The following is a 12,729-nucleotide window of genomic DNA, read 5'->3' on the forward strand; positions in this document are numbered from 1 at the left end:
TTTTCTTTCGTATGATATAACTTAAAACTTATCTTATTTATAATTTTCCTTTATTTGTGTGTTATCCTTCTTATCATATAAACTTCTTCTCAATTTATCCTTCGATATATATTAAATAAGGTGTTGAAAGTAGGTCAAACAGTCTTAGAATATTTTATAAAGCATGTTTGTGTTTCTGGCTTGTTAATACGTTGTGCCAACAACAGAACAATTTTTAACTTTTTTTTATTATTTATGTTATAAAAAAATACGTGATTTATTAAAATTTCAAATATTTTTATTTTATTTATATGGAAATGTAATTTTCTTAATAATTTTTCAAATATTTTCACAATAAATTATTTTTATTTACTCTTTTTATGTTTGGGGATGTCCGTGTAATGACCGCATTCAGAAAATACAGGGCTATAAAGAATAAAATTCTTAATAGATTTTCATTCCTCAGAATTTTTCCGTTCTACCTTTAGAGCGATAAGTTTTCGTTAATTATTGCGGAAACTAGGTCCGTGCGTAGGAATCATTCAATGCATGATTTTTTACCCAAAAAAGTGACGAATATCCATGGTCAAAAATCAATATATGTCAACAAATGTCGAAATAGCTTGAACAGCTGACTAGTCAGTAGAAATACGTTTCATAAATGGTTGCATTTATAGCACTATATTGTTAATTCAAAGGACCCCGCACGATTGGGTAGGAAAATGGATTTCTAACTTTTTTAAACCATCCCCAAGAAAAGTTCTCACGGCCAGAAAATTTTTTAACGAGTATTTTTCATGCTACGGGCGTCAGAGCCCCCATTCTCTTCTCCCCTCACCGAGTGCACAAGCTTGGTAAAAACCTTTTTTCCGTGCAACAACCGGTGTCCTAAAATAGAACCCCGATAACAAGCTTAAACTGAGTTTCAGAAAACGTTGAGTAAGTAGATGGACATTAAGAAACTATAGTAATTTACAACAATACTGTTAAAATGTATGAATGAACTATCTTGTAAAAATAGCTCCCTCTTTAAATGGTCTATTCATTCCATAGACCGATGCTGATGCTGATCCATATTGACTGCTTGACGTCATTAGTTGTTTTCATATTGGTGGATTCATGGGCAGGTTTTCTGATTCAATCCCCTCCCCTCGCATTGGTTTAAAATAAATGGTTTAAAATCTCAAAAATATTAAATGAAGATAAAGATGATAAAACAATCCCCCCTAGACGAAATCCTGGACCCGGCACTGGTTTTTCCCGATAGTATTTTAGCACACAGAGCAAATCTGTTCTTAACAGCGAAATTGGGACATTAGGATAGGAAGAATCTTAAGATATCTCAATTATGTCCATTCTTAGATGGTGAGTTATTATGTAACCCCCCCCCCTTGATTTTTTCAAATTCAAGTAAATTTTTTCTTTCAAAATCGCACCTCGATTTTGTTTAATTACTGTTTTTATCTGATATCTGGTAATTTTACTATATTAGTCATTTCCAAAAACAATAACATCATCCATTATTATAATTAAAATTTATAAAATTTATGGATTAAAATAAATTGTTAATAAAATATTCCAATTGATAATAATCACAATTTACAAAACAATGTTACTTTTAATAATTATTATTAATTTTTATTATTGTTGTTTACGGTTTATTAAGGGAGCTCATCATCAACAAAATTTTGTGTTACCTGTTTGCGGAAAAATTTATCTTTTAATCAAATCCCAATTGTTTCAATATTATTTTTTTGCTATTTCATTTTAACTGAATACCTATTATTTTAACACTGATTATCACTCCCGTTTACCACTGAGAGGGGAAGGAGAGACAACGAAAATCGCAGATTATCGGCTCGACCTGTTGAGTAGGGCGAATACAATATTTTTTCATATATTCCGGATGGATAGCCCTGAGAACAATTAATGATTTAGATACCATTTTTCGATTTCTAGAGCCTTTTTTTGGATTCGTCTCATTTTAACAAAAAACATTTGTTCATGTTTAATTCGCCAGCCCGACACTACATTTCTGCAAGAGGTTCCATAACTTACCGAGTTTTTATTAAGGAAATTTCGTAGTGGGTATGTGACTGACTAATCTGTAATATAATCGCAACTAGTCCATTGACTGTCGCCGGTTTAAAATGACTAGAAACACTTGAAGAGAAAGAGGCAAGGGGGTCAAAATGTTGTGGCTTGAAACTTCTTCTCATCCATCCTGGAAGCAATTCTGGTAGACAAACTGTGATGATTCTACATGGCCATTATCCTCGCTAGAAGGTTGTGGTTTCTTTTATTTCAACAGGACCTTTCATCAGGATTCAATCAAAGGTCGCTTATAACTTCTTCGATTTTTAATCGATTTTAATTTCACATTCAAATTTTTTCATGGTATCAAAACTAGTTTTACATTTTTATGGGTAACATGGCCAACTCGACATCAGGATTATCCCCTTTTGAGAAGTTGATAATCCGCAGATTAGAAGACAAGCAATTTGCAGAAAGGACGACCGTGCTTTTTTTTCTGCTGAGTAGAGCATGTTATTATTAATACTCGCTTCAGCAAACAAATCAAATCTATGATATATTTTGTTAACTATGATACGCAACCGACTTTATCATACCGACTTTAACGACTTTCTTTGCCAATTAGCATGAAACATTTCACCGTTTGAAATAAATTTATTTCTATGATATTTAAACAAATAGTTAACCTTGTAGATCTAATTTTTTTTTTTGCATATGAAGGTTTCACTTACTCATAATTGATGGAAAGAAATAACAACATTACTGGTTATAAAAAATTTTTTTATAACTAATTATATTACAATGACGCATTTCACGTAAAAATACCAAATTAATAATCCAAGCCTTATTTGAAAATTTAATCAACAGTTTTATTAAACACGTCTGAATATATAATTGTCCATGTTTAGTCCAAAAAATGTGTTTGTTTAAATAATTTATTTATCAAAAATAATTTCTTACACAACAAATAAAAAATATTTATAGTTATTAATTTTTAAATAAATAAATTTGGATATTTTGTCAACCATAAATAACTGAAAAATATGTGGCAAAAAAAGTAACATTTAAGTTTGAATAGTGTTCATTGGTGTTCAAAGTGCTCTCAGGTGATCAAGTGTAATTGTGGAGAAAAACAGTTGGATTCATGTAAAGATCGGGTTAAAGAATTTTGCAAAAATGTTAAAATATAAACGATTTCGTAAACGATTTTTTACAAATCATTACATAAAATGTATTTTACCGTACCATCATAAATATAAGTTAAAGAAATTCGAGTTGTATTGTAAATTTGACGAAAAACTAGGTGAGAAACATGGTTTAAGAGCCGATTTTTCGAGTTGTTTGAAGACGGCTTAAATTTGATAAATTAAACCAAGTAATTTTAGTTAGCCGAAACCTACAATTATCGATAGTCAACACGCTTTGGCGCAGAAATTTTCTACAGAAATTATTTGCATTTCAAGTACCAACATTTTTCTATAATGAATATTGAAGTTTGATGACTCATATTGTAATTCGCATTTTGCATAATATGACGAAATTTTTTACTGGAATGCATATTTCTGCACTAAGCCATTACAGGATTTTCCTAACGGTTTCATATGGGTGTCTTGCGTTTTAGGATTCCTGTATTCTTCAAAATATACATTTGAAATTAAATATTTCGAAAAATAATAAAAAAATCGAACAATTTTTTATTTATAGATTTATTCAAAATAGGCGTTTGTCCTAAATTTGAAAAATTGGTTTATATGTTACATTAGTATCGTACTATTTACATAATGTATTTTGCATTTTCAAAAACCAATTCAAATTTACTTCGAAAACAGTGTAGAGTGTCATGGCGTCTTGAATGACATCACCGCTTGCATGCAATCATTTTTTGGGTATTCAAGTTATAAACAGTTTAGATCAAGCAACCTGCTTCATTCTGTTAAAATGTCATGTTGTTTACATAGCGTTTCACATGGCGTGACGTAATACTTTTACAATACATCTGATTGGTGCTTGGTGTGACGTGACCGGATGCATAATTTTACTAAAATTATTTTCTAAAAATAATAATAATCCTTATTCTTTATAAAAATATTTAATTTTGTGTTTTGTTATCTACATATCATGATTAATCATTAAAAACTTTTATCCAACCGGTTTATTCTTAGTGGTCAAAAGAATATTCTATGGCTCAGAGGAGGATTAAGTCAAGGGGAGGCAAAATTGCTACTATATAACGTTGTCAGCTATCAAAATTGTATTTTGGCACACATTTATTGCGATTATACCAAAGAAATTCAAAAATTCCACTTTAATTTTTACTAATGTATTCTTCTTTTCTTTTCAGCATGTCAAAAAATTGTACAACAACGACTATCATCATCAGCAGTATGTTTAACCCCAACAAATTCTCGACCATCAACACCAAATAATCATTTTGGTATCGGACAACCACAAATTGGTGCATCTGCCACAATTGGTGCACCACAACGACATCCGCACTTACCAAATGTTGGTAATGGTGGTGGTGTAACACAAGTGGGTGTAGTTGCACCATCGCCAACAAATGGCTTCGGATCATCGTCTACAGGGTCACCCGCATCAAATACGCATAGTAGTGCATCGCCTAGTCATAATGCTCACACACTTTCACATAAGGTTTGTTAATTTTATTTATTTTCAGCCTTAGGACACGATCAAAGATTCATTATCTGCTATTTAGGGTAAACCCGCCAAAAAAGACCGTTCCGGAGAAAATGTTCGTGCAACTTTTTTGGATTTTTGTTTTTGATAACATTACGAATCCATCCCCCATGGCCACGAACTGTGTACCTCAAAATTGTTGGCCTCCAAATTGATAGTCTGAGCAAACACCCGCTAAGGATTGGAGGAGAATCTTTTAAGATACTTTCAGTGAATTTTATCAAAAAATTGTATTTAATTGTTACAGGAAGTCTTAAACATGTCGTTATCAGGACGACAAGTCCACACATTATCAGCATCCAGTCATCATTTACATCGACATCCTGATAAACACGATCCACAACCACGACTGGACGACAAATGGAGTTCAAGTTCATCAACTTTAGGTGGTAGTACTGGTCATATGACAAACACGTCATCGTCACAAGCATTTGTAATACAAACAATACCCACAGAAAATAACAATGTCACCAAATATGCAGCACCACAAGGCAGTTACGATAACAGTCTTCAACCGCCACAATCACAGTCACAACAGAAAGATGGGAAAGATTTACCAACACCAAGTAGTACACCAACAACATCGCGAAAGAGTCGACGAAGATCGAATTTATTTACACCATCGAAGAAAGGAGATGATAAATTAAAGAATGGTGAATTAGGTAGTGGCCGTGCAATACCTTTAAAACAAGGATACTTATATAAACGTAGCAGCAAAACTTTGAATAAGGAATGGAAGAAAAAGTATGTGACTTTATGTGACGATGGCCGATTAACTTATCATCCAAGTTTACATGTAAGTTTTCCCAATCCAAACCCTTCTTTGAGAGACTGGTTACTTTAATAGTTTTTATGCAGTGAATTTGACCTCTAGCTATTTGAAAAGTGTAAAGAAAATGTAGTAGTATTTTTATTTTTACTAAAGCAGCTAGAAAAAAAGGCTACTTACCGGCTTAGATTCATAGTTGGGTAAATCTTCTAAGTTAAAATTCGGGTTAAAATTTACCACACTTTTTTCTGATCATAAGTTTCATCTTTTTCCAGAAATTTAACTCAATTCCTTCATTTATCGAAAAGTTATCCGAGAAAGTTGAAAATATGAAGTGTTAGCGGTTTTCTTGAGATTTTGAGGTTATTTTGGTTAGTTATGTTCAGAAATTCATGACAACAATTCTTTTTTTTTTTCGCCTCAATCCGATCAATAGAAGCAGAGATATTCAAGAAAACGTCACCAAAAAAAACAATGTAGAGATAAATTATCCCAAAACCGCGTGTAGAAAGTCGTGCGGATCTTTCCGGAACCGGAAAACTCCTTTTCTGCATTTTTTAAACAGCTGAAACCTATTTTTAAAAAAATTTGCCTTCTCCCAAATTTTTCCGAATTGATCATCAAAGTCCGGTAGATTTATCAACATATTTACAAAAACATTATCCTTACATTCTGGTCTTTCGAGCCAGATATTAAAATTTGTGTAATACTAGTTATCACAGTAAAATCAAGTCCTTGAAAGATATAACTTTAAACTTTAGAGATATTAAGGAATCGAAAAATCTTCTTCTCGAATATCGAATTTTTATTGTCGACTTGCTTATTAATTTGTGTTTCTTTTTGTTTTATTAGGATTACATGGACGATATACATGGAAAAGAGATCTCATTACAGTATGTAACAGTGAAAGTACCAGGACAGAAACCACGTGGTTCCAAGTCAATTATAACTGTAGCTAACTCAAATGGTTCTTGTATAAATGAAAGCTTGGGAGGTTTATCACTATCATGTAAGTATTTTGATTTAATATTCGTTGCCTTCAATGGCAGATTCTTAATTGTCGAAACAAATTGATTTTGTTGTTAATTTTGAATTAAAGTTTAATCCATAAATTTTTATTTCCAGCTTTCGATTCATTAAAAGATTCAAATTCGAAATTTTTACAACCAAGTGTAAGCGGGGATGAAGGTATGGTTGTTTCAAATAGTAATTCTTTCTTAAATGGTGAAACCAAAATGGAAACACCGAATGTTAAGAAACGACATCGTCGCATGAAAAGTAGTGGTGTTAAAAATTCTGAATATGATGGTTAGTATTATTCCCTTACATTCCCCTTTCAACAATAAACCATAAATCCAACCGAAAGAAAATTCGTTCCTTTAGCATAAATAATAAATCTAAATTGCTTTTCTTTTCTAGATTCTGACGTTTTTGAATTTTATATTGTGTCATTGGATAGTAAACAATGGCATTTTGAAGCGGCCAGCTGTGATGAACGTGACGATTGGGTATCTGCAATTGAACAACAAATATTAAATTCATTGCAGGGTAATGAATCGTCAAAAAATAAACGAACAAATAATCCATTAGAGGCAACATCGATACAAGCAATACGTGCTCGTGTACCAGGCAATGGATTTTGTGTGGATTGTGACGCGTCTAGTAAGTATTACAAAGTTTTTTTGCATCAAATGTTTTTTTTGGAATATTTTCTAAGTAAATGTTATTTTTCCAACAGATCCTGATTGGGCTAGTCTAAATTTGGGTGTGTTAATGTGTATTGAATGTTCTGGTGTACATCGAAATTTAGGATCACATATTTCAAAAGTACGATCGTTAGGACTTGATGAATGGCCGTAAGTTTTTTTACTTTATTTTTATTATACTCTTATGAGGTAATTCTGCACCCCCTGCCAACTGACTTCTTTGGAGAGAAAAGTGCAGCAGATTCGGCTCTCAGGCTACGAACGTACTCACTTCTAAAATCATTCGACTACGTTCTACCCTCTCCTTATTTCGGGAAATATATCTCAGTAAAGATGCCGACCAGAAAGTAATGGGATGAGAAATTGGTTAAGCCATAGGTCGGTATTCTATACGGACGGATTGTGGGGTTTTCTCTAAAAATCTAGATTTATGGCAATCGTGCCGACTGCCGGGCCACTCCCTCATGTGCAACGATATTACTATCCTTACAAATAGCCTTCAGCTCGGTCTATCTAACCTCACAGGATTGTCGAGCATTTTTAACAGGGACATTCCAAAGAATTGTGAAGCCGGTGAGTTTGCTAGAAATGGCACAAAACTGTCGGACACAAGCATAAGTAGGCATATCCGGCACAACCCTATAATTTACTCACTCTATTTCACTCTAGGCTAACATAACCTACAAAATTGATCCTTTTTTCAGACCTGGACATTTAAGTGTAATGCTTGCAATTGGAAATAAATTAGGGAATTCAATATGGGAATCAAATACAAATGGACGAATAAAACCAACACCAAATTCAAGTAGAGAAGAGAAAGAACAATGGATTCGACATAAATACGAATCAAAAGAGTTCCTAGCTGCACCAGCATCTTCAAGCGTACCATTAGGACAACAACTTGTGGATGCTGTCTGTAGATCTGACATGAAAGCGATTGTTACGATATTAGCGCATGCAACGCCCGACCAAGTGAATACCGTTGTTAGTACAAGAGATTTAAGGACACCGTTACATTTAGCATGCGCTATGGGTAATTTAGCTGTAGCACAATTATTAATATGGGTAAGCTAATTTCTTTTTGTTTTTAACATAAACCGAGGAAATCGAAAGTTATCAGGGATTTTATTTCTGATTTTTTTTTATTTCCAGCATAATGGAAATGCGAAAGCAGTGGATCATGAAGGTCGAACATGTTTAATGTATGCATTAGCTGCTGCCAAAGCGCACACAGCCGCTGCAGGAGGTAATGGTGTTAGTTCTGAATTAGCAACAGCAACTGCACGTGGCTTAATTGAATTATTATTAGCAAATGGTTGTCCTGATATTGCAGCAATATCAGCCAGCGGTGGTACATTACCCAGACGGCGGGGTAGTGTTGGTCGACGTGAACCAGGATTAACATCTTATGAAAAACTCCCATCTAGCGTAATATAAGAGTAAACCAAAACCAACTCAAGTGTGTAAAAATTAATCTCCGTTGTAATTTTTTATCCAATTTAGAAAAATAATTTAATTTAAAAAAAAATCGATATTTTTGTGATATTAGCAAATGATTTTTTTTTCTCACGTTTTTTTCTTGTTTGTTAACTTAAAAATTAGACATACCCAGGTGCGCATTTAGATTACAAGATCCGGTACTTAGCTAATCTACGGTCAGAGTGCTAGGTTTCTCAAAGTATGTCATCATCCTTTTTCAGACGGCTTTCAACGTAAATTAGTGTTGAGGCACATAGCTTAAGGCTCTCTCAACAGCCACCACGCTTGCTGGAAAAGAAACAAGCGTTAGTAAAAAGAACATCATTTTATTATTCGCGTAGATGTTTTCTTTCTTTCTACACGTTAGGCCAAAAGTCTCTACACTTTATTGTTTTCAATTACGTAATGGGTTATGGATTTAATATAATCGGCCCCGATTCTCAACGTTTTTCCATAATCTTCTTCTTATCGGATGTTCTCCCTTAAAACTGTGTAACGACCTGGTGATCGTGAGATCCATGGTTACCATCTCGCATATATTACTTTGGTTACGCTAACATCCAATTACCCTCAGAAAGTGGAGTTGAAGAAGTCAACAGTTGTTGCTCGTGCAACATTTACAGGTTATCGATGTAGCACTCACTTTTTTATAATGTCATAAAGTCCAAACGTTCGTTAATTCCAAATTTTTTGTCGATACTTTTGGCATGCTTGCATCTTTCTTCTAGATAAATATCTGAAAATAAAAGAAAATTGAAGGGACTTAATCAAGCGATTTTGCTTTATTTGGGTGTGAATACTCTGGAATATGGGTAGCCATAGCAATTCTCTGGACGGATACTACGAGGTATTCGACGAATCTGCTTGCGCCAAGATTAAATAAAATGATACTAATGACCTTCTCCGTGAATCCGCTTCTGGGTACATCTATTTATTTTCTCGAAATATATTCTTTAAAAAAACATATTTTATTAAAATAATAAATTAAAATACTATTTTTCGCTAATTCTAGAATACAGGATAAAATTATGTAATTAAGTGATAGAATCAGAATGAATTTTAATTGTGAGTGCCAATTAGAGCAAAAATAAAATGGATCTCTTTAAACATCCTGTATTGAAAAATTTCTTGAATGGATCTGATTTTTGAAAATTAAAAATTATCTCTTTTTGTTTTGTTTTTTATTTTTCTTAATAAAACGGATGTGTATTTTGAAAATGTAATGTGCAATTTTCTAATACAGTAAACCCTTCTTCCAAGGATTTTAAAAATGGTAATTTTCCCTGGTATTGGTATGCTCTTAGATTTGATACAAAGTAATTTTTGAATTTGGATGTTAAATTAATTAGTGATGCTTACTTAAATCTTGGTTCAGAATCAAAGAATCATTGTTCAGAAACAAAAGACTAACTTAATTGTGACGAAATTTTTTTTTATTCGAAAGTTCTGACGTGTAATTTTTCTTTAATTATTAATCAAAATATTTTGACAAGTAGCTTTAAATATATTTTTTAATTTAATTTCAAGAATTAAACAAATTTTTTTTCGACTTATATAGAGTAGTGTCCGAATAACCAAGTCAATCCAGAACGAACGTATAACCTTAAAAATTTTGAATAATTCACTTTTATCATAGATTTTAGTTAACCCTACCGGCTGCGCCAATTATACTAAACAAATAATAAAGTCTCGAATTAAATGTTTTAAAGGCGTTGTTCCAACAAACCTTTTAATAGAATATTCCATTTTTAAAATCCTAATCATAGATGGACAAAAAAAAATATGAAAGAATGCCTGGATTAAATGAAAACTGGGTAATTAAAAATATTAATATGAATTTTTTTTTCTGTTTATTTTATGTTATAAATGATTATTTATGTAAATATCAATTGATAATAATTAAATTAATTAATTTAAAAAGAATAATTAAATGATTATTATTAATATTGTGTAAAAAAATATTTGTTGACTAATTGTTTTTTAATTTATATTAATTATTATATTATTATGTATTAATTATTATTGTTGTGTTTAGTACAAAATTGTATTATATAATTCAAAGATAAAATGAAAAAAAATGATAAATTTTTAAAAAAAATGGCAATTATTAAAATAAATAAATAAATAAAATTAAAAAAAAAAAAAAGTATTAAAAATTATATAAATATATTATATAAATTTAAAAAAAAAATATTATATTCCAAAGACTGTGTATTAAGATAATCAACAATCACTGTTTTGTTTTCGTTTTTCTGTTTTCCATAATGATTTATACGATAATTTTGAATTTGGCAAAAAAATGAGATCAAAATATACGAAAATAGGGTCTTTTACCATTTTTCAAAAAATTAAGTTTAAGGAATATTGCATTAGAACTAAATTTTATAAGTTTTTCATTAAATTTTAAAGAATGGTAGATTCTTACTTCATACACATATTTAAAAGGAAAAAAATTTCCTGCTTGCAGGTTTCCGGAAACTGAATGTGGAAAGTTGTATCCTTCCTTATTCTTAATGGAATAATTCTGACAGTCGAAACTGGTTTGCTTTTTTCATAAAGAATTTTTTTATCTTACTTAGAAAAAATTCTCTTGTTTTACCTACAATATCGGTTAAGATTTCTTGTTTAATTCACTCACAGATGGCGAGACTATACTTTGCGATATACTTTAAAACTATAAACAAATAACTTTCATACACATTGTTCGATGGACGATTTTTGATGTGTTTTCATAAAAACTTGTTTCCAAGATTACCTACTTTACCTGCATACAGTTTCTTTTTTATAGAGCAGAATGAAAAATCAATTTTCATCTTATTTGTGGTTCTTCAACAATAGTCCACACGTTTTGGAAGAAAATATTCCAATTTTCAATCGACTGCCTCTAAGTTTCTTTAACAATCCAAAGAACTGCACAGTTGCGTGAACAATTTTCATGCGAAAAGTAGTAAATTAATAAAGGAGTAAATATTTTCTCCTAAAAATTTTCTGTTATAGTGAAAGATTCGTCTGAAAGATTGAAAGCCACTCCAACGGGTTATAAAATTTCAAACTTCAACGTCGTTTAAGAAGTTTTCTTTAAAATTTCCTCGTAATATTTAATAATTGATATTTTGCCAAATAAGAAATTATATTATAAATCAAAATACCAATGCCTTAAAACCATAAGTGAAAAATTATAAACATAGTAAAAAAATAAAAAACATCTCCTCACTAAGAAGCAACCTCGTCATGGTGTCGCCCGCCACTCGCACTTTAGTACTTATGTAATGTATTATATAATAATATATATGTACATTTTTATAACACGCATTTTTCCCTTAAATAAAAGAAAAATTTAGACATTCTCTAAATACGAAAGTGTTTTTCTTATTTATTCCATTCTCGCATATGTTCGGAACTTTTTATGGAAGTTATATTACGGGTAAGTAATTTTACAGTCAATATATAACGGCTTTCTATTTTCTAAAAGGGAAATGTTGAGAAAATACAAAATATATATTTTTTTCCTCGGCCGAAAGTAAAGCAAATACTATACATCAAACGGGTAGAAAGTTTGAGAGACCTGAACCGTGCGCCATTTTGCCCTCGTTATCATCGATCATATCGCGCAGTGCAGGAAATTCAAACTTTCTGCCCTTGTAGTGAATATACTATTATTTGGTTGATTACATTGTCAATAAAATCAACTGACGGATCACGCTGTAATCGACCAACTGGCTCTTGCACGAGTGTTCCTTCCAAATCGATCCCATTCTTTTTCTTTAGTTCAGGGGGAGGGAGGCTACGCAGATAGCAAACGTCAAAATTAGCTACCTAACTCTATCCACTACAGGCTGTTAATCCTCAGCACGGATTTAGAATTAAATCTACCGGGCCTTCGTAAATCTACCTGGGATCCTTTTTTCGCTCTTCTAAGGGGTCATCATTCACAAAAGCAAACGTTCATTGTTATTTTGAACAAGCCCAATACTTATGTAAACTATTTAATGCTGCCATCTACGCCAAAACTGTCATATTATATTTGGTTCCTACTATAGGTTTCTATTTTTGTCACCGTGGCAT

General features: G+C 31.7%; 1 protein-coding gene across 1 annotated transcript in view; it reads left to right on the forward strand.

Annotated features, from left to right (window-relative positions):
* The window catches only part of LOC123303128 (centaurin-gamma-1A), a 90,004-nt gene extending 80,222 nt beyond the window's left edge, over positions 1 to 9,782 (forward strand). The window contains exons 5-12 of the mRNA XM_044886258.1: positions 4,355 to 4,665; positions 4,958 to 5,506; positions 6,332 to 6,488; positions 6,605 to 6,787; positions 6,899 to 7,141; positions 7,218 to 7,335; positions 7,890 to 8,250; positions 8,338 to 9,782. Coding sequence (XP_044742193.1) covers positions 4,355 to 4,665; positions 4,958 to 5,506; positions 6,332 to 6,488; positions 6,605 to 6,787; positions 6,899 to 7,141; positions 7,218 to 7,335; positions 7,890 to 8,250; positions 8,338 to 8,622 — 2,207 coding nt within the window. The 3' untranslated portion in view covers positions 8,623 to 9,782. The remainder of the gene's footprint in view (positions 1 to 4,354; positions 4,666 to 4,957; positions 5,507 to 6,331; positions 6,489 to 6,604; positions 6,788 to 6,898; positions 7,142 to 7,217; positions 7,336 to 7,889; positions 8,251 to 8,337) is intronic.
* The last annotated feature ends 2,947 nt before the right edge of the window (positions 9,783 to 12,729 follow it).

This window comes from Chrysoperla carnea, chromosome 1 (assembly GCF_905475395.1).
Source record: "Chrysoperla carnea chromosome 1, inChrCarn1.1, whole genome shotgun sequence".
Taxonomy (NCBI): domain Eukaryota; kingdom Metazoa; phylum Arthropoda; class Insecta; order Neuroptera; family Chrysopidae; genus Chrysoperla; species Chrysoperla carnea.